At 39.0% G+C, this 21,436-nt stretch overlaps 2 protein-coding genes across 8 annotated transcripts in view; both read right to left on the bottom strand.

Annotated features, from left to right (window-relative positions):
- Positions 1–1,044: 1,044 nt before the first annotated feature.
- On the bottom strand, positions 1,045–3,976 carry LOC135440675 (kelch-like protein 41). 3 transcript variants are annotated; one of them, XM_064699974.1, is made up of 3 exons: positions 3,589–3,976; positions 3,415–3,531; positions 2,499–3,210 (listed from the first exon to the last, which is right to left on the bottom strand). In XM_064699974.1, exons 1-3 carry the CDS (start codon positions 3,908–3,910, stop codon positions 2,540–2,542), a joined length of 1,110 nt encoding a protein of 369 aa, XP_064556044.1. In that variant the 5' UTR covers positions 3,911–3,976; the 3' UTR covers positions 2,499–2,539. The 3 variants fall into 3 exon arrangements, with proteins under 3 accessions (XP_064556045.1, XP_064556044.1, XP_064556043.1); XM_064699975.1 differs by having other exon boundaries at positions 1,045–3,494; XM_064699973.1 differs by having other exon boundaries at positions 2,499–3,519.
- An 11,700-nt stretch (positions 3,977–15,676) lies between these two features.
- Proc-R (Proctolin receptor) overlaps positions 15,677–21,436 on the bottom strand; it is a 31,512-nt gene continuing 25,752 nt past the window's right edge. For 2 of the 5 annotated variants that reach the window (XM_064699880.1, XM_064699879.1), the window contains exons 2-8: positions 20,973–21,349; positions 19,345–19,517; positions 18,291–18,407; positions 17,961–18,212; positions 17,608–17,909; positions 16,509–16,712; positions 15,677–16,431 (exon numbers count right to left, since the gene is read on the bottom strand). In XM_064699880.1, coding sequence (XP_064555950.1) covers positions 15,976–16,431; positions 16,509–16,712; positions 17,608–17,909; positions 17,961–18,212; positions 18,291–18,407; positions 19,345–19,517; positions 20,973–21,154 — 1,686 coding nt within the window. In that variant the 5' untranslated portion in view covers positions 21,155–21,349 and the 3' untranslated portion in view covers positions 15,677–15,975. Of the gene's footprint in view, positions 16,432–16,508; positions 16,713–17,607; positions 17,910–17,960; positions 18,213–18,290; positions 18,408–19,344; positions 19,518–20,972; positions 21,350–21,436 lie in introns of those variants that run through there. The other 3 variants (XM_064699881.1, XM_064699883.1, XM_064699882.1) reach the window with 3 other exon arrangements.

Genomic DNA, 21,436 nt, shown 5'->3' on the forward strand with positions numbered 1-21,436 from the left:
TTTTGTTTAAGGCTCTACAAAAAATTGAACAACGCATGTCCAACCGAAAGTGTTTAAATCCACCCCAAGGGAGGAAAGTAGATCAAAATTAATAAATATCCATACACAAAGACTTGAGCTAGGCAAACTTAGTTAGTATAAGGTAGTTTTTAAAAATAATTACTCTTAAAAATAGTTCATTATCTGTTCAGTTTGTTTAAATGCAAACTTATCTCTCATATCTATGCGAACTCACCTGCAATATATTAGTCGTGGATGATCGTGATAAATAAATTTTAAGTTTTAAATCTTTAAGGCGTTGTTTTATATACTATTATTTATTATTTTGCTAATCAACCCGCGCAACATTATCACAAAGCTAAAAGGTTTTACACAGCAGTTGGCAATTATCTGCATTTGGTAAGACTTTTCTGACAAAAAACTGACTTAATTTCATTGGCCGCATAATAGGTATTAAGCCACTGTGCCGCACAGTTGGAAGCTTCAAAGCGTAAGCAGCAACAATACCAAGCGTCTGAGCGCAGAGAGCAGATAAAAGCCCAGACTGAAATCAGGAGTGAGGGAGCGCAATAGATTGTTATCTGTTTAACTGCACACAAGAACAGCAGTAAGCATTGCCAAAGAGGAAAAGACAATAACAAAATCAACGTTGAAGAGGCTTAGCAACAACAACAACAGCATTAAACCCAAAACTAATTGCACAAATTAATATCCATATTCATCTTACAGAACTTGAATGCACTCGCGAGAAAATCCGACAAGCAAGCAGATAGATGCATAAGTTGTTATTTTTTTTTTAATTTTGAATTCAACACCGACTATTTAAATGCAAATTAAAGGCAATGCGGAGCACAAAAGATAAAACACACGACTGATAAAATGCAAATTACAGACTATGCGGAGCGCAAAACTCAACTGCACACATGCGTACACAGAAACTGAAACTCTAGCCATACTAGTGTGCAATAAATGAGTGTGCTATAATTATAGTGCTATAAATTATAGCTGGAAGCGTGCAGTCATAATTGAGTTATACAAGCGAGGTGGCAGTAACCGAATAATTATTTAAGATTACGAAAATTATTATAAACAAAAATATTAAAATAATATATCTGCTGGTATTTGAATTTGATGCAAATATGTACAATTAATGAAATCGGAGCTACTACAAAGTCTTCATTAAATCCTGTGTACCCTTTTCTTCATTCACTTTCAATTGGTAAAGGGTATAAAATCCAATGTTTCACACTTTGCTTTGAGTGAGTGAGTTGTATAATGTTTCACAGTGCTTTTATCTGATTAGCTTGTTCTTTGTTCTCCTTGGCTTGCATATAAAATGCAAAATTATCTCAGTTTTAATGTGAAGCGATTGGAAACTGGAAACACTTCTATTCGAGCTTACATGTGTTATTATCAAAGAAAATAATGAAGCATTTAAGTTTTGAATGTTGAGCAATTTATGCCTTTTAGCGTGCAATCATTTCGCTGCTTAATTTGGGCGAAAGCTTCACAACCCCATCGAACTCCACTTCGAGCACTGCGTCTGCTGGTGGCTCCTCGCCCATCCAATCTTTTTGTATCGCGCAAACGTAGTTGTCGAATTGCTCCTGGGTAAGGCTATGCTGGTAGGGATAGACGAGGCGTGCCTTGTGGTAGGGGCATTTCGGGTGATATATCCAACGACGCGGATAAACCAATTTCTGCTGAATTTCCTCGTCCGGATCAACGGGATCCGGTTCCATTTCATTTTGAAAGTGCAAACTTATATATGTCATGGCGTCATAGAGCATTTGTGGCATTTCCGGATGCCTTTGAAACTCCTGCAGCACACGCTCCGTACTGCCAATCGGTTGAGTTTCGTCCGCAAGGCCCATGGCGCGAATGCTGAACAACATTGGCATCGGCATATATGCAAACCGCACACACTTCATGACCGTCTTCATGTGTTCCAGTCGGTTCTTCGTTTTGCTTAGCCAACGAACAGCCGCAAAGAACACCTCAACCTCACAGTTGACGCCAATTGAGTCGCGTTTCAGCAAGCTCAATAGCTGGTCGAGCTTCAAGTTAAGGAAATCCTCACTGCCCACCAGGGCCAAGAAATAGCCGCGTACACGACTCAGCATGATTTCCCGCACATCCTCCAGAGCTGGCATCTTTTCGGCCTCCAAGAATAAGCGGAAAGCAACCTTCTCACGCACATGCGTCTGGGAGAGCAGATCCCAGCAGTCGGACTCCAGTAGGTCTATCTGCAAATGCCTGGATGCCTGCAGCACCTTGATGGCATCGTTGAGCATAATTGGCGTCTGAAAGCGCAGCCATTTATAGATGAGCTCAAAGGCCAATATAGGCACATCCTCCTCCCTGAACTGGAAATGCTCCTCATGCCAATCCCTGTTGGCGAACCAAGGCGAGTTAACCTTCAGCAAATTGGGTATACAATCGAAAGGACGGTCTCCAATCTTAATGCGCATGCTGGCGCCCAGATTCTCATTCACCATCTCCCGTATAAGCTGCTCGAGTGTCGGCCTCTTCGGCACATTCACAATATAATTGGGTCTCTTTTGGACATGCACAAAGGTGAAAAATGATCGCTGATTAACCAGCAATCTGCCAAGCCATTCTCATACTCCTCGTCTGTGAAATTTTTCCACATATCGGTCGCAGCACTCGAGCTTGATTTGGAGTTCGTTCTTCCCGAATCGCTGTCATCATTCCTTACTGTTGCCTCATCGCTTAAATATTTAGTGTATGTTCGGGCCGAGGACTTGGATATATCGTCACTGAACTCTTCACATAGTTCTTCGAGAAGATCTTCGGTTACGTATTCGGTTACATAATCAGTTAGATGCTCCGCGGTGTCTCGATTTAGTTTGCCAAGTATGGCATTGATTATGCTATTAGCTAAGCTTTCAGTCAATTGTTCAGCCAAGGGCTCAATTAAGTCCCGAGATTTCTTTCCGGTTTTGCCTTTAGCATATTTTTGAATAAACTCATTAGTCAAATAGTCAATTGGTCTTCCCGTGAGAGCTCCACTGGAATCTTTCGTTTTACGCATCATTTTGAGACCACTTAAATTTAAAATTGTGTGCAAAATTTCATTATCAGAAATAAATCCCATTATAAAGTCGGTTATCTGTTCGGTTTTACTTTCAATAATTGCCCTCGTCTTATCTTTAACTACCGTCTCGATTATATCATCGGCAACATATTCTGAAATAAATTTGATTAATCTTTCAGTTATCTTTCTTGTTGCAAATTGCGTCACTTTATCGGTTGCGCTAAGAATTATGTCTTCAGCTACAAACGTTGTTATATATTCTATTAAATATACAACAGAGTGTTCAGTTTTATTTTCCCGGACTTTATCTTCAGATATTGCTTGATAACCATTATCATTATCATCGCCGGCATTACCTGCACTCTTAGTCGTCAAATCAGCTGGCATTCCAGTAAAATGTTTAGGTTTCTTTTCAATCATGCCTACATTGGAGCTTCTGAGCACATTTTTAATAAATTCATCTGTTTTACATTCTGTTATATTAGGCAGTATTTTTTAAATTAAAGCTTACCTTAAATTTACAAACGTACCTTTAATATATTCGTCACCTTTACTCGCAGTTCTTACTTCAATTCCTCCTTTAGCTCTTCTATCAGTTAGTTTTTCAACTATGCCTTCAATTAGGTCGTCACCGACATATTCCGTAACATATTCAACAAAATCTTCAGCTATTCCTTCAGCTATATCATCATCTTCGTCATCAACGACATCATCATCATAATCATCTCCATTTTTCCGTTCTGTTAGATCGTCCACTACATCTCCACCTACATTTTCTCGTTCGTTTTCACTTTTTTTTTCACCTAACGCAGTGGATTTCGCTGAACCCTTTTCTGCACCCGAACTGGACATCTTTTATATATTTCCGAATTTTTTCGCACTATTTTCTGACTCGATACGAAACACGAGACTGAATTATTTTCTTTATTGCTCACTGTTGGAAAAAGGTCGACGTCTACTATGATTTGAAAAACATTTGTAGAAACAACGGGTAGGTGAAGGGTATTCAGTAGGTCTAGCGACTATCGCATAAGGCAGTGGTCGCAATCTAAAATAAAATGGAAGGAAAGTGAGAAGATAAATATCTTGGTTCGAGTGGGAACAAACGCCTCCCAAGTTTACTTAACTTGGAAATGGAGTACCTTACTAAAAACAAAAAGGTATTTCGCAGTCGATCATTAAGTTCTTTCGCACTGTTCTCTTATACCCTGAACCCATTGAAGGTGATTAAAAAGGGAATAATGGGTCGTGCAAATGCATGTAACAAGCAGGGGGAACTATCTTAGACCCCATATTTTATATTTTTTTCTTCGATATCTCCTCTCAATCTCTATACATAAAACTGTTTGTCCTGACTGACTGACTGACTGACTGACTGACTGACTGGTGATCAACGCACAGCCCAAACCGTAAGCTAGGAAGCTGAAATTTTCACTGTAGTTACCTTATGTGATGTAGGTGCACGTTAAGACGGGGTTTCGGGAAATTTCACCCGCAAGTGTGGAAAAATCGCGAAAAACGTTTGTATGTAACTTTTTTGTTTACCATCCGATCGGCCTCAAATTTATTTTCAAAGGTTTAAAGATTTTTTGGGTGAAGTTTTAAGTTGTGTCCGATTTGCTTTAAGCTTATTTTCAAAGCTCTCCATAAGAACTTAATGAATACGTATTTCAGCGAATTGGGAAATTCCACCCGCAACAGTGGTAAATTGGCGGAAAACGGTTGTATGAAAGTTTTTTGTTTACCATCCGATCGGCCCCAAACTCATTTTCAAAGATCTATGTTCAAATTGATTTGAGGGGTGTTTCACACTTTTTGAAAAATCCATCCCTCCTTAGTGCAAATGGGGGTCGAAGATTTGGTGGATGACGTTTTGTGTTCAAATTTATTTCCAAATATCTATAAGATAAATCATTTGAAACGTGTTTCACATTTTTCGCAAAATCTAAACTCCTTCGGTGGAAAATGCATTTCAAAGTTTTTTTTAGGTGAATTTAAAGTTTGTTTGATTCCCGTCCGATCAGTTTCAAAATCATTTTCAAAGCTTTTGTGTCACGGGCAAGGCCGTGTTATACCCGCTAGTATTATATATTTTCGTTAAATACAAATTGTTAGATTGTTAGAGCTGGATAGATGTGCCTCGGGTGTTGCGAGTCATATTTGGGCACTACAAATTTCAGAAGAATCTGACTATAAGCAACGAAGTTAATCAGGAATGAATTTCCCATAGATAAAGTGGGGTAAAGGGAAGGGTGCGTGCGTGTTTGTGGCGTCTGTTGTTGTATATGTATGTCTAGGAAATATATTTGCAACAGCAAATCAGGATATCTCCTAGCCGAGCACCCCCAACTAGAGTACACTTACTTGTTTTTCTGTGCCGTCGTCGTCGCCTTTTGAATGTACTTTTTTGTCTGTTTCCCCTTTTTGTGTCAAGTTTGCCTGTTGCGCTGGCATCTCCGCCCCTCCCTCCTTCCCTTTTGGCGCAAAATTATAACCGATGCTGTCGCTGTTGCTTTTGCTGTGGTTGTTGTTGTTGCTGTTGCTGTTGCTGCTGCTGCTGTTGCGGCTGCTGCCTTTTTACTTGGACTGCATTGTGCGGCTTCTTTTGTCTGGTGCATGTCTGGGGCGGCAACGTGGTCCAAAACAATTGCATGGCTTTAATTAAAAAGTTAAATTTGTGCCTCTGTCGGCCTATAAAACTTGCAAATAACAACAACAAGGCCTGGCGGAAAAGGGGATTTTAGCAAAATCTTTTGCAGTATAAACGGTACCGGAATGTCGCCGCTTGACAGCCGAGACTTGACAGAGCCAAAAACTCCAGCTGGCCGCAGCTTGTTGCTAACGTTGTTAGCTGTCAGTCGGAGACATTTACTGTTCCGGGCAGCCTCTGCTGCTACCACTTAACAGCCTTAGCGTCCTCATCATAATCATCATCATCATCATCATCATCATCTTCGACATAAACAGCAGCACAATGTGGCGCCTTCTTTTGTCAGCCAATAACATTTTTGAAACCTGCGGCACATTTTATTATATTAAAAGCAAAAAGCTGAAATTGTGCAAAGCACAAAGACAGCCCCAAAACGCCCACACCGCCCCCCACCAGCTATCACTTCGCTTTGTCGTTGTGAATTTTAATTGAATAATGACTAAACGCAAAAACTTACTTAAAGTGCATATTATTGTCCTGAGTATTCACCCACTGTTTACGGGCTGTCAATCATTCTCGTTTTGGGTTTTCTTTATTATTATTTTGCTCTCAAATCTTTTTTTTTTTATTTCTTCCATCAATCTGAATGTTTGGGAATTTGTCTGCTCGCAAAGATTAAAGGGAATCGCATAATCAGCGTGCCTAATCGGCAAATGTTTTTCGGTCGCATCCCGCCCAAGCCAAAGCAAAAACTCTGCATCCCTGTTGCCGCCCGTCCCTGCCCACACTCAGCCCAACCCAGGCCTCCGTACATTGCCATCTAATTGGCATTAGCCTAACGCTTGCCGCCGGCGGCGAAAGTTTCCAGCAACCGCAGCTTTTAACGTTTTAAATAAAATTAACACTGAAATTATTTTAGTGTGCACCAATTTTAAACCGATTACGCTTATGGCCCAACACCATTTTCCATGCGGCAACACCAACAGCAACATCTGATAATCGAAACTTTTGACATGTCATGTCAATTGGTTAGCTGCGAGTCAAGCTTTCGTCCGATTGCTGACCGATCCACCCGCGCCAGCTAATCCTACTCTCCAACAAGGCTTGAAACGCAGGCTGAACAGAACTGTTTTCACGCCTTAAACTCAGTTAGATAAGTTAGTTAATTAGTTAATTAGTTAGAATTAAGTTAAGCCGGACACAAGCCTGAAGCGAACCGAACAAAGTCAGAGGAGCTCGAATCCAAAACTGGGTATAAACTATGAAGTTGTGTGCAAACTTCGGCTCACAAACCAAACCTTAAGATGAGGCAGAGCTTCGACTTGTAAAGTGAATTTATATGACCAACAGACTATATAATCACGAGCAGGAAATCAAAAATTCAATTGTAATATTGCGTTACCATATTGAAAATTACAAGTGAATATAATTGATAAAGAAACACCAGGATTCTGTTTAAATTTATATGCCTAGCCTCTCTCTCTTCCTCTATCTGTCTGTTTCTCTACTCCCAATATTAATATGCATCTTAAGTTGATTTAAAAGAGAGCGTTTTACTGATATATATATAAACATAATTAGTATGTTTTTTCATTGATTGACGCTTGCAATTCTCAACAAGTTAAAGCTGCGAAAAAGGGACAAGGCAAGACGTTTGTAACCCTGGTATCGATTATAGCCAGGCAGACAATCTGCTCATATTTTGGTAAATATAAAATGAATCAGCAATGACATCGATGCTGCCAGCTTAATATTAGTGTTTATATTAAAAAGGTCACTAAAATCACTTGTCACTCTTTTCAAATTTGGTTGCTTATTTAAAAGCAAAAGTGGCTTATTAATAGCTTTAAGGCTCACCAGATAAGTACAAGCTACTAGAAGATTTTAGCCTATGGAATGCTGCAGCCAACAGCTTCATATGTTTAAATCGATGAATCATGCCAATAGACCAATTTCCAAGCCAAACAAATTACATTAAAAGAAAACCTAAGCCGCTGCCAAAAGCCACGGGGATTAGTTCAAAAGGAAAGCTAAAAAAATAGGAAAAAATAAATAAAAAAGTAAAACTCACAAGGCAGCTACTTAGATCCCCTGCCACTCACATGTGAAGCTTATGTTTGCTTTTAAAAACTCGTCGACACTGAATGCACAGACAATGGGCCAATCAACCCACCCATAAACAAAGCTTCTGGCCAGGTCCTGCTCTATTCCCTTGGCTCTGAAAAAAGAGGGAAGACCCTGTGCAAATTAAACGCTTAACTAACCATTAAACAAAGTTTTGCTTGTAGCTCTGCGGTTGCCGTTGTTTTTGTTGTTGTTGTTGTGGTTGTCGCTGCTTTTGTGCTTTGCTTTTGTTATTGTTGTATTTTGCTTTTCTGTACCAGCTTGTTATTTTTAATTAAGCAAATTTTCGCCACAAATATAAGAAAACGGGCATCGCACTTAAAAATAGACGCACACATAGATACAGTCATTAGGCAGTCATACACAGGCAATACATACAAATCCAGGCATATATAGATGTATGTGTGTGGGCGCGTGTGTATGCGCATGGCTGTGGTTGTGTGATTAAATAAGGTCTGCTAAGACTCAGCAAATTGTTAATTAAAAATATTTGATGTCAACCGATGTATATATAAATATTCATATACATATATACTTAAATACATACATATTAAATATATTTATATATATTTATTCATTGTATATATTTATAAATAAACGAATTTGTAGCATATTTATGGGCTGCGGCTGCAATGCACAAATTAATGAAACAAAATGTCCTCAATGAAAATGCAAAAGCGTAAGCTAAGAAAATTGGCCCAAAAACACACACAGCTTTAAGACAAGAAATTTTAAGTTTAAGGTGCCAAATATTAAATACTCTAACAAAGTACATAATAATATTGGCATATTAGACACACTTCACTGTGCTCGGAATGTTTTCAACATTTCTTCTGCTCCTGCCCTGCACTGAGAAACAGAAGATTGATGATACCTTTGAAATCCTTTCTTCAACATTTTAAGCCAACTTTGCCGAAATCTGTCCGAGCAGAAGCCTTATTTTATTTTTGTATTTTGGTATCTTCATTAAGTAGAAAGTTTTTAACTAGATTCACGGCATCGTAAAGATCAGAAAGTGTGTCGATCATATCAAGAGCCGATCCTAACCCAATCGAACCTTTTCCAAATGATCCTAACCGATCCTAACCCTATCTAATCTAAGCTTACCTTACCTAGCCTAACCTAACAAACACTTTCATTGCTTACTTTTGACATCCCATCACATATATTAATTCACATTTAACGTTTTGCTGGCGTCGTAGCTGCTTTGTTTTATGCGTTACAAGTTTTGTGATCAAATTACCATATCCTCATGCAAGTGTATAACAACACACACACATTCACACAAGCCAGCTAATACTATAAAATGAAAAGCAAACACGCAGCTGTTGATAAAAGGGAGGCCAAAGGGATTGCGGTTGGAAGTTGCGTGTGTTTTTGTTGCCTACTTTTAGGCCGAGCCGCACATTATTTGCCCAGTGCATGTGTGTGTGTGTGTGTGTTCAACTACAACTAGAAGCCGTTTCAACGGCTTGTTTATCTAGCTGTACATTTATTTGGCTAACTGCCTTCAACCGCAAACTGTTTGCAACCGCCCCCTCGGCCCTCCGTTAGCTACCCTCTGTCACCACCCATTCTTTACTTTGTCGCCCACATTTTTATTTAGCAGCACATTTGACGCTTTGGCAATTTACGTAAAATTTTACGAGGCTCTATTGTAAAATTTGCCATGCACATTTTATGGCTTTGTTGGTCAAAACATTTCAACCTGCACCATAAAAATAAAACCGAACCAAACAAATCGCTTTACATAAATAAATAAATAGAATGCGCCTGCAGGAGGCGTGGCGCGACAATCAATAACAATACCAACAACTGCAAGAACAATTGCGATAGTAAAAAAACCATGTTAGCCGTGTTTTAATATGCATAAAATTCTCATGAAATATTGAAATTGTTCGAATGCGCTCCAACAATTAAAATAGATTATTATTATAATAAATGTAGTACTCACCGATAACCAATAATAAATATTGTTACAAAATAACCAGATATTTAATTCAAGATTTTGAAGTGGGCATATATCGCCAGGCAGATAGCTTGGCGATAACAAGACGAAAGTTGCATATTGATATTGGGTTTTTTGCTTCCATGAAAAGAGTTATTCTTTTCATTTAATCGAAAGACTTTTCTATTTGCTGCACGCCGGATGTTAAGAAAGCGATAGATAGGCGATAGCTTTCGGCAGAACAGAATCCTTAAGAAATAGTTATATATATTTTAGTAAAGAATGAATTGTTTCAAAAGAAAATCATTCCAAACGTTTCTCGGCCTTAAGAGTGCGTAATGCAGGCGAAATTTTAAATTATTAAATTATCATTGCCATTTAAGGACAATTTCCAGAGTTCGGGGAATAGGAGACCTTGTTTTGCATTAATATTGCCGTCACTTATCAGGGGAATTGAACTCTGTCACTCTCACTGCTATTATACCCATATCGCTGTCTCTTTTTATAAGATATCAGCGACAGCTTTGCATATGAAAAAGTTATTGTTATAACAACTTTTTGACAGCTACATGAATATTTCGATTATACTTTGCAGTTGCTTTGTTCAACAAATACCCATTAAATTGATAAGCAAGAGAGTGTAATGCATATATTTCACACAAACGGAGGCAAGACTTTAAAATATATTTGCATATGATCAATATCAGACTTTAAGTCCGCCTCGAAGTGCTGCTCCATGCTTATTCGTCCAAGTAAGAGGATGAACACAGATATTCCTATTTTACAAGGTATCTGCTATTCGATCACTTTTTATTTTATTGTTGCTGTCTTTGTAGGGCATTATTCGCTTTCTTTTTTTTGCGTAGCGCATTATTCGCTTTATTTTTTTCGCGTGTACTTCAGTTTTTTAGTCAGCTTGGATTTTGTTTCGCATTTACTGTGTGTTAAAGTGTGTAAGGATGTGTATGTGTGTGTGTGTGTGTGTGAAATGCAATGCAAATACTCTACAAACGACTGGTTATATTACTTGTACAAGCTGCTTAGCTGGTTTCGCCACAAGCATTCATGAATGTTACGAAATTTTACTTTGAAAACAATTAAAATATTAATAATATTAAAAACAAAAATGAAGTTCATTCGCTACCTCTTCTGATAGTTTCTCTAGATGTTTGCACGTTTATCTCTATATATAAAACTGTTTGTCCTGACTGACTGACTGACTGACTGATTGGTGATCAACGCACAGCCCAAACCGTAAGAGCTAGGAAGCTGAAATTTTCACTGTAGTTACCTTATGTGATGTAGGTGCACGTTAAGACGGGGTTTCGGGAAATTCCACTCGCAAGTGTGGAAAAATCGCGAAAAACGTTTGTATGTAACTTTTTTGTTTACCATCCGATCGGCCTCAAACTTATTTTCAAAGATCTTTGTTCAAATTCATTTGAGGGGTGTTTCACACTTTTCGAAAAATCCGTTCGTCCTTGGTGGAAATGGAGGTCAAAGATTTGGTGGGTGACGTTTCGCGCTCAAATTCATTTCCAGTGATCTGTATGAAAAATCATTTGAGACGTGTTTCTCACTTTTCGCAGAATTCAAACTTCTTCGGGGGGAATGCGACTAAAAGATTTTTTGGGCGGCGTTTAAAGTTGTGTCCGATTTGCTTCAAACTTATTTTTAAAGCTCTACATAAGAATATAATGAATAAGTGTTTTAGCGATTTGGGAAATTCCACTCGCAAGTGGAAATGGAGGTCAAAGATTTGGTGCGTGACGTTTTGTGTTCAAATTCGTTTCCAAAGATCTATAAGAAAAATCATTTGAGACGTGTTTCACACTTTTCGCAGAATCCAAACTTTTTCGGGTGGAATGCGACTCAAAGATTTTTTGTGCGAAGTTTTAAGTTGTGTCCGATTTGCTTCAAACTTATATTCAAAGCTCTACATAAGAATATAATGAATAAGTGTTTGAGCGATTTGGGAAATTCCACTCGCAACATTGGTAAATTGGCGGAAAACATTTCTATGAAAACTGTTTGTTTACCGCCCGATAAGTTTCAAAATCACTTTCAAAGCTTTTTGAGAACGTTGATTTTTAACATACGTTCCACGGGCAAGGCCGGGTTATACCCGCTAGTAGTATATATAGTTTATAGTAGACATCGAGGTTTGCGTATGTATAATATGTACGTCAGCAATAAAAAACAGTCGACTCTCGTTTTTGCTATCGTGCAATTAAAATTGTGCAGACACACATTTGAAAGTAACCAAGTCAAAGAGAACCAGCCTGAGGAATCCACATCAGTGAATGAAAAAACAATTAATAAAACATACAATGAAAGAGATATCAGTTGCATTCTAACTATTGAAATTGAATATGAGCTTGACAAGCCCAAAGAATCTGGATAGCACACTTCTTATGCAATTGATAATCAAAGTGAGATAGTTGACCGCGAATGGAAAACTTGATTTAAACTTATTTCAAAGAGACAAAGGAAAAAATTTAACGGATGATGATGAGGATTGAACTTAAAGCGATGAAAGTTATAAGTGCGATACACATAGAACTAATGAAGATGAGCCTACTTTAAAGCCTCACTCGGAAAAGGATATGACTGAAGCTAAAGTTGAACATTTAACTGACTTGCTTACAAAATACATAGCTAACGAATTAATTATTGGTGTAATTAATGAGATAACTGAGAACATAACCGAACCAAATGTGTGTCTCATGAATTAATTGACACCATAGCTCGAGATATAAGGCTGGCTGTAGCTGAAAATACATCTGACCATATAACAGAGTTTCTATTTGGATTCATAGTAGAACCTGCTGTGCTAGAGAATGATTGAAGTGAAGATTGAACTGAACATTTACCAAAATTGAATTGCTATGGGCTAGAACTAATCAAATCAAAATTATGAAATCCACAAGAAATACGTGAAAACTTCGTTGCTCTGCAAAAAATTAAGAAATGAGTTTTCGTTTTTGTTGTACTTGTAGAAGATCGAATCAAATAATTATCGTGTGAAAATTATATTTATGTAAATACATATAACATATAAGAAAAAAAATATAGAGTAGAGTTTGCGTGTCTTAAACTCTTGGCAGTATTGTTTATTCGAATTTATTGCATTTACTTGATGGTGGCAACTGTTGGGACTCTGTAATATAAAAAACTGGAACTTCAAGTCCCTTTTGCGATTTTTTTAAGTTGTTTCATCAAAGGTTAAAATTGAAGGCATTTTAGACATTTATTTAGTCATGTGTTTTACCCTTAATTCCTATATTGCTGCATATGAATCAGTTAACTATCGATATGTCTATAAGCTATATACAGCTTATTACAAGAATACGCGATTTATAAAATTAAACCGTTCTATCTGCCAGCGAAGGCTGTAAAGAAGATTGTTTTGTATACTATGAAAAAAAAGGGATCATTTGGTGCGATTTATAAAATTCCTTTTAGTATTCGTCATCTTTGCAGCGCATCAAAAAGTCTCAATTGTTGTGAATATTTGTATGGTTTTGGTCTGCGCCTGAAAGTATGCCACATTGCATTCACCAATCGACTGACCAGCGATTCACATACGTGCCATTTTCAATAAACAGACGTCGAGCCGTTGCCCTTCTATCAGCGATTCCGATGCCGATTCCCTCTCTTTGCTGTTGTAGCTGTTGCTTTTGACTCTTTTGTTGTTACTACTGTTGTTGTTACTGTTTTTGTTGCAGGCGCTCAAAAACAATCAAATATGGAAATTTCTGACCAGCCAAAGCAGCTTGAAAATGGGTAGGCGAGGTTTTTGCGGCACACACACACACGCACACACACACGTGCACACACACAGACCATAATCCGCATATGCCCACAATATGGGTGACGCCGGCAAATGTCGTCTGTCCGACGCGCTGGCTGCTCCGATGTCGTTGCCATATCCGACTGCGACCAGTCGTCCCGCCAGTTGCATATTTCTGGCAAATTCCAATGGCAAGATAACTATTTTCGATTGCGCATTTCTGTTCGTTGAGGCGGAAATATTTCAATTGTGACGCTGACTTGTAATTTTTCATGAACACGAGCAGAGAAAAGGGCTCACTATATGGTAAAGTGTGGTGGAAAATGGGTGGAAAAGCCGGCTAGGCAACTGACACTCTTAATGCGCACACACACGCACACACACACAACACACATGCTGGGAGCAATTGTTGTATTTGGTTACTTTTTTTTGGCTCATCACTGCAAGTGTATTTACAAAGTATGTGTGCATGTGTGTATTGTGTGTGTGCACAATTTTTTGTGTGCAAACACACACGCACACACACACACGACCATACACACACGCAGAGGAACAAATGCAGTAAACCGCAAATGTTTGTTACTCCATTACGTTTGTAACAGTCTGCATGTGCGTATGTGTGTGTGCATGCTCTCGCCGAGTATTTTTGGTGTAGCATGACTGGGTCCTATCAGGGCTACCCCATTGGGCATAAGTTTTGTCTGCTCGCCCATTGTAAAGCTACCACAACTTTGCAGCAAATCTCAATCGCTCCAATTTCAACGTACTTTTAACCTAATTCCCTTTGTATACTCTTAAGCGCATTCCGTAAATATTCAACTGCAATTACAGTTGATGGCCATATCGAAATTGTGGCTTTAATGCGTACAAATATTTCGTATTTTCTTTATAAAGTTATCTGAAATATAATTTTGCCAATGGATAAACTACATGTAACACGAATAACTCAATTCCCCTGAATTTTGTAAGCGGATGCGATTATAGATCGTAATACGATACGCCGACAAGCTGCTGCAGCACCCGAACGCGGCCGCCAAGGTCCTGGCTGGCTCCATCAGCGAGAGGCGCCTCCGAAGGCTACACCCCGACGACCTACCTACGAGGCGTATTATTTAAGCATTGTAAATAACATCATTGTAAATAACATCACTGTCAATATTACATAAGTTACATTATAGTAACTATAAACCACTCATTAGTTATTCGCTTGGTAGAGATCAGAAGGCACTGATCGATTCCAGCGCAAAATAAACGTTTATAAGATCTTAATAGTAATAATAATAGCTTATTTATATATATATAGTAAATATAGTATTGCCCGGCTTTGCCCATGGAACTTTTTGTGCTTAAAACTTTAACACGTATTTCTTAAGAACTTATGTATAGCTCTGAAAATAAGTTTGATCCAAATTGGAAAAAACTTAATACTTAGCGAAAAAATTGTTGAATCGCATTTTCTACCGAGGAAGCTTGGATTCTGCGAAATGTGTGAAACAAGTCTCAAATGATTTTTCGTATAGATCTTTGGAAATAAATTTGAGCACGAAACGTCACCAACCAAATGTGTGAACTCCATTTCCACCAAGGAATGCATTCTTCGAGAAGTATGAAACACCCCTCAAATGAATTTGTGATATACATAGGTTTTATTTTGTTTAGAATTGTTTTAAAATTTTCCTTTATTTTATTATGTTTATATTTGCTTTTTAAGGCACTGGGGATTATTTTAATTAATGTTGATTTTCACTTTTAAAGCATTTAGAGAACACAGAGCTTTATTTTAAAGCTTCAGCAACAGCGCAAGCATCTGGACCTCATGGTTGCAGGCACGCATGCTTATTTTGTACACGTTTTTGAAGAGTATCATAATTTTGTCATAAAATGTGCAACACATAAACTACTGGCGACAAATTTGGGAAAATTGCCACCATTTCTTTTGCGGCCTATCAAATTTTAAATTATTTCCAAAATTCTTTGTAGAATATCTTAATAAATTTATTTGCAATTCTGGCAGCTCATGCCCCAGCCTAATTTGACTCAATTTAAATATAAAAAATAAATTGTTTAGTGGAAGCATTAATTTGTTTAATGAACTAGTGAAAGTGATCTCAATTGTATTTATTAAGACTACACATTTATGACGCTTAGGACAACAACAATTACGATTAGGATAACTACATATCATACAAACTATAATCATCACATTATGGCACAAATGTATGGTCGTAAATAGTAAAAAGTTAAAATATGTATGCACTGCTCAGCTTAGTCTAACACAGAGTTTTTAGGATTGTACAGCTTTCGAATTGTAAAAATGAGACATGATTTAGCTATAAGACAAAAAAAAATGTTACAATAATTATCGATGATCAGGAACCGCACTCAACTCGTGACTTCGTGACTCACGCAATTAAACGCCTCGCGACCGCCGATTTACCACGGCAACGTCGACTGCTTGCACCGCTGTATCTACTACCATAGCCACTCGCACCACCGCCGCCGGCTCCATCCCCATTGAGCGTAGTCGTCGTGTGTGGCGCATAGAGGCTGATGTTGTTGCGCGCGTGCCGATGGCGATATCGATAGCCCGTGATTAGCTCACGCACCGTCTTCCGATACTTGTCGGAGAGGACACAATATAAGAAAAAATTGGCAGCCGCATTGATGGCAACCAGCAGATTGCACACATTCCCGGCAATCCTTTGTATATTCATTTCGATTTCCACATACTGCACCAGTATCAAATAGATGGCCCAAGGCAGCTGGCATACAATGAACAGAAGCACCACCGCAATCAGCGTGATGGTCACCCGATTTTCCTGCGATACGCTGCCCGTTAGCCCGGAGTTGGACTTACGCTAAGAGAAGGGAATGAGTCCAGTCTGATTAACTGTTATGAGCAGGATTAGTTCTTAAGGGAGCGGCTCCGTGTTACCTTGGTTCGCCTGATGCTGCTGGCGTTGGTAAGATCCCCACGAAGGCTCTTTGAGCGGTGCACAAGCAGAATGAGAAAACAGTTGAAGGTGGCCAGCACAAAGAGCGGCAGCACCACAAATACAATCAATGTGTACACACTCCAGATATTAAAGTACAGGGCATTTTGGCCCAGACTCGATAGCCCATTTGTATAGACAGTCATCTAAATGCGGACAAGCTTGTAAAAATAATTAGATTCCTACATACTCTTAATATTATATTAGGTGAAATTAGTCGTCGGCACTCTGAGCACGATATTTATGGATCGAACCCCTTTCGTAGTCAACAAAAATATTAGTCGGAATTATTGACTACGACTTTGTCATAACCCAACAAATCAGATACATATATCAATATCTAAATATCTCTAAAATTCTACCTTCAAAAGAAAAAAGTTTGTTTTAGACAAGATCACATATAAGCCATGTAGTAAATACTATTATTTGCTAAACAAATTCTTATTTAAGCCACTCCGAACTATACATATTTTGGATCAAATCGTCAAGGTGGGTCGATCTGTCTATCTGAGAGCTAGAGAAATTTAAAATGTCTATGCTTCATACGCAGATCAAGTTCATCAGAGTTTCTTTAAAAATCGATTCCTATTAATATAACATTGTTAAATATCGATTTTGAAAGAGAAGCTTTCAAACGAATATCCGAAGTGATAAGAGCTAGAGATACCAAACTTGTTATGCATGCAAATTAGGTATGCACACGGAATATCTTACTTCATATATAATTTCCTCGTTCCATCGAAATTGTAAGAATAACTCAATTTTGGGGGTAAAGCTTTGAGCTTAAGTATTTACACACATTCGAATACCAAATTTATGCCCTGGAAATTTTATAAAAATCGGACAAAGCACACCGAAGATATTCAAGGACCCATTTTCCATAGTGTGGGCCTGAGGGAAGATAAAGCTTTTCACGTGTGCGTGTATTTAAAGAAATAACTTTTTGTATTTGTGACTGCAGCTCGGTGCTGTGCACAGGGTATTTCCCCGTCAGGTACTGCCGACTAGTGCACTCTTACTTGTTTTTCTTTGTTCGCTTACATTTTGACAGTATTCCGTTATGTTAAATGCGAATGCGCTATTATTGTTGTAGTTGTAATTGTTGTTAGAGCTGGCCTCGTTGTCAAAGTTGTCCTCGCTGCGTCTGGCACGTGACAACTGCAGCAAGCTCGCAGTGGCCGCCCCCGTTGCCGGATCGGTGGCTGCGGCTGTCACGCCCACCGAGGCGGACGTGGATGCTGGTAACCGGTGCTGCCTGCTTGGAATGTGGTCTTTCAAAGGGACAGTGAGAGATAAAACGAAAGCGATGAAGAGAGAGAGAGAGAGGGATAGATAGAAAGTTACTTAATGAAAGTATTTAAAGGACAAGCAGCATTTCAGGTAACTTTACTCACCTGCCTCGCCAGCGCCGCTGCCGCTGCCGCTGCTTAAATCGAAGGGCTCCAGATAGCGAGGCGTGGCAGCATTGTTCGCATGCTCATCTACATGCCATGCGGTCGCCGGGGTGGGCTGGGCCGGTGTGGGCGACACATTTGCCAGCGTCAGATTGCAGGGCCTATAGGCGCCATCAATCAATTTCCAATTGATGTCATATGTGTGCTCGAACGCCGTCGAGAGCGTGGTCAACAGGCAGAAGAGCGCGACGGCTGTCAAAACAATACAAAGGCTGGCTCAATGCTGTTCCAGGGCGGGGGCCGCATCACATCCATCGGATGGCCACTCACCTGCTATTACCTTCTTGGCCAGCGACTCAGTGCAGAATGTTTGTCTTTTGAGCGGATAGCGTATAGCTATAAATCGCTCGATGGTGAAGCACACGGCTATGTAAATTGAGATGTACGCTGTGTGTGTGTGTGTGTGTGTGTGTGTGTGTGGGTATGTGTGTGAAATTGAACCAGTTCGAGCAAGCCAATATCAGTATACTGTTGTTGAACATGAACGCGTACAATCGAGCTATTATTAATGCCCCACACCTCCCTCACAGCCCACTTCAGCCCAAACTCCTTTTGCAACTCGTGCCAGAATAAATAAATGGTCTGTCAGTTAAGTCAAAAGCTACAAACATACCAGTTAATTCCATAAGCTCGTATTAGCTTTGGTAAAAATGTATCCATATTTTTACCGAAAACACTCTGTTTGATTAACACTTGCTTTAATATCGGATTCTGTTCTCGACTATTCTTATTAACATGCTTTTTCCTACTTATTTTCTGTTGTTTATTCGCCTTCTTTGGTTTATTTTCTACTTTATTTTCAACTGGCTTTTGTCAATTTTGTCTAATTGCTTGTCCTGTCTTTAGATAGAGTTCTCTTGAATTCTGCATTTAACTTCCTTTTTTTATCATGATTGCATTTTATGTCACGAAGTCAGAAAAATATGTATTATTTGTAAGGCTAACTTTAAGACATTGCTTAAGAGATTATTAATAAAAAGTGAATGTCTTAAAATGAGATTAACTTATCACTGAATGAACTCAATCAATCAATCAATTATTATCGGATTTATTTTAAATGTTGTCTGACATCAAAACATACCATATCGTATCATTATTGTGGTCGGATTTATATGACAGTGCCATTATATCATATAGCTTCATATTAAACCATCCCCAATAACTTAACTTTTCAGTCTAATATATAAAAATATTCATGTTTACTATTCAATTTTAAAGAGTTCCTAATTTTATGTTTACATCTTCGCGTTCTTCTGTATCATATTCTAACACACCCGTGGCTCCTTCCCACTTTTAGGATGTTTTTTTTTTAATTTGTACTTACCACATGCGTCGCATAGCCACATTATAAAGCCATATAGTCGCCAATATAGCTCACAATGATATTTGATATATTCGTAGTGTTTGAGTGATAAAATTAATACAAAGGTCAGGTACGCAATATCCGTAATTGCCAGAGCCGATAGATAAATATTTGTAGTGCACCTCATGCGCTTCCTAAATAGCAAAAAAATAATATAGAAAAAAAAAATATATTCAAACAAAATAAATAAAAATATGCATGCAAATCGTTTGTTTGCGTATGCAAATCAGGCCCACAGCCGTTAGGAAGATGCAATGTAACTAAACCAAATGCAACAATAATTGAATAACGAAATTGTAGGGCAGCCAGTGGCAAGCCTGGTGAAAAAGAAAAATCTGGCAAATGCACGCAAATGTCGGCAAGGTCATAAAAGCAAACGAATGCGCAATAAAACCTAACTGTTCATATTTAGTTGTTGGCGATGGTGTTGTTTGACCTAACGCTAGGGTTGAACGACGTCGCTCCTTGAATACGCTAACAAAATTTACCAACACTGCTGCCTCATGTAGCTGTCAGCTATGCGAATTTAGAGTGTTGCAAAAGGATACATTTATAAGCTGCTTGAATACGATAACGAAACTAAGCAGCACTGCTGCCTTACGTAGCTGTCAGTTTAAAGTGTTGCAAAGTGATGCATAGCTTTTAGCTATGAAACTTTAGTGTTGCAGAGGGATATTTTTATAACCTTATAGGTTAGTTCTAAGCCTATCCGCAGCGGTCCTGTCCACGAATACATTTGTAGCAGGTTTGGGATTATAGCTTACAGTCGGCCTTACATATGTAATAGTCCACACTATGACTAGTTTTCTATAAGCTTACATAGCAATGAGCTTTTGTCTCGCATGTATACAGGATCATTTACAGATCTAATAACTATATTTGTGAACATATTTACTGTAATTGGCTTATATAGCAATAGGCAGTATTATTATAAATAGCTTTCAGCTGTTTAAACGAATTGCCTGTAAGTTACTCTAGAAATTGGAGTATTATAACTTCTTGATCTTACTGGGTAATTTTGAAACTAAGAATATTATGGCAGTTCTACGGCATTCAGCTTATGTACATACAGCGCCTTCAACTGTCGCATATTTTCAACATTTAAAGGGCAAAATCCCAGCCCCGCCCACGTTGACTAAAGCGGGCAGTGAGCCCTTATCTGTGAACCGTTAGCATTTGGCACGTGAAATTGTTGCTGTTGCTGTTATAATTGTTGTTGTCATTGCTCTCATTGTTGTTGTTGCTGTTGTTATTGTGGCTGGCATTTTGGGAAATGAAATGATTTTAGAGTGCCAGCTAGATGGCAACAATTAAATGCCCTGTGTAATGTGCTGCGTACCTGTTTGCAGTTTTTGGCCGTGCAACACGCAACATAAACATAAAATGCATAAAATGCACACACATACACACACATTAAGACTGACACACTTGCGCACACCCGCACTCTGCTCCATTCGAATCAAGTTGGCCGCTCGGCCATAATCCATGCAACAGCAAAAACAGCAAAAACAGTTTGTGGCAGCAACACCAATGGCAACAGCAACAGCAACAGCAACGGCAGCAGCAGCATCGCATACAAGTGCACTTACCGCGTCAAAACATAAATGCTCACTGAATTTCCCAATAGTCCAATAACAAAAACGCACGGCACCAAAATGCGTTGCACAACGTGCCGCACTTCCGCCACATCCGCATCCGAAAACATTTTCGCAGTGCCAATGCCATCCACTGGCATCGCTGTCGACGTCGACGTCGCTGCCAGCGTCGTCATGCTTGTGACGCTGCTCGTCTGTGCCGTTCTAGTTGTCGCTGGCGCCGCTGCAGCTGCAGCGCAGCTGCCCCTCCAGGGGGCGGGCGGGGGCTGTTGGGCACTTGTATTTCTTGATTCCAAATACCGATTGCAGTTCCGCTCTCAATGCCGATTCCAATTGCACTTTGGTTAGCAGCTGCCACGCCCACACAACCACTGCAAAGAGTTCGAAAAATAGAGAGAGGGGCTACAGAAACTGATAATCAAAAAATCAAATACGAGTTAATTCATCGAGCCGAGCTG

Source organism: Drosophila montana, unplaced genomic scaffold, assembly GCF_035044405.1.
Source record: "Drosophila montana isolate Dmon_TW-CO22-7 unplaced genomic scaffold, ASM3504440v1 contig_1624_1, whole genome shotgun sequence".
NCBI lineage: Eukaryota > Metazoa > Arthropoda > Insecta > Diptera > Drosophilidae > Drosophila > Drosophila montana.

Coding starts and splice junctions, on each gene's coding strand:
- LOC135440675 (XM_064699973.1), bottom strand. CDS start 3,910: ATGTCCAGTTCGGGTGCAGAAAAGGGTTCAGCGAAATCCACTGCGTTA. Junction 3,520..3,588: donor AGGTGACGAATATATTAAAG/GTACGTTTGTAA, acceptor AATGTAAAACAG/ATGAATTTATTAAAAATGTG.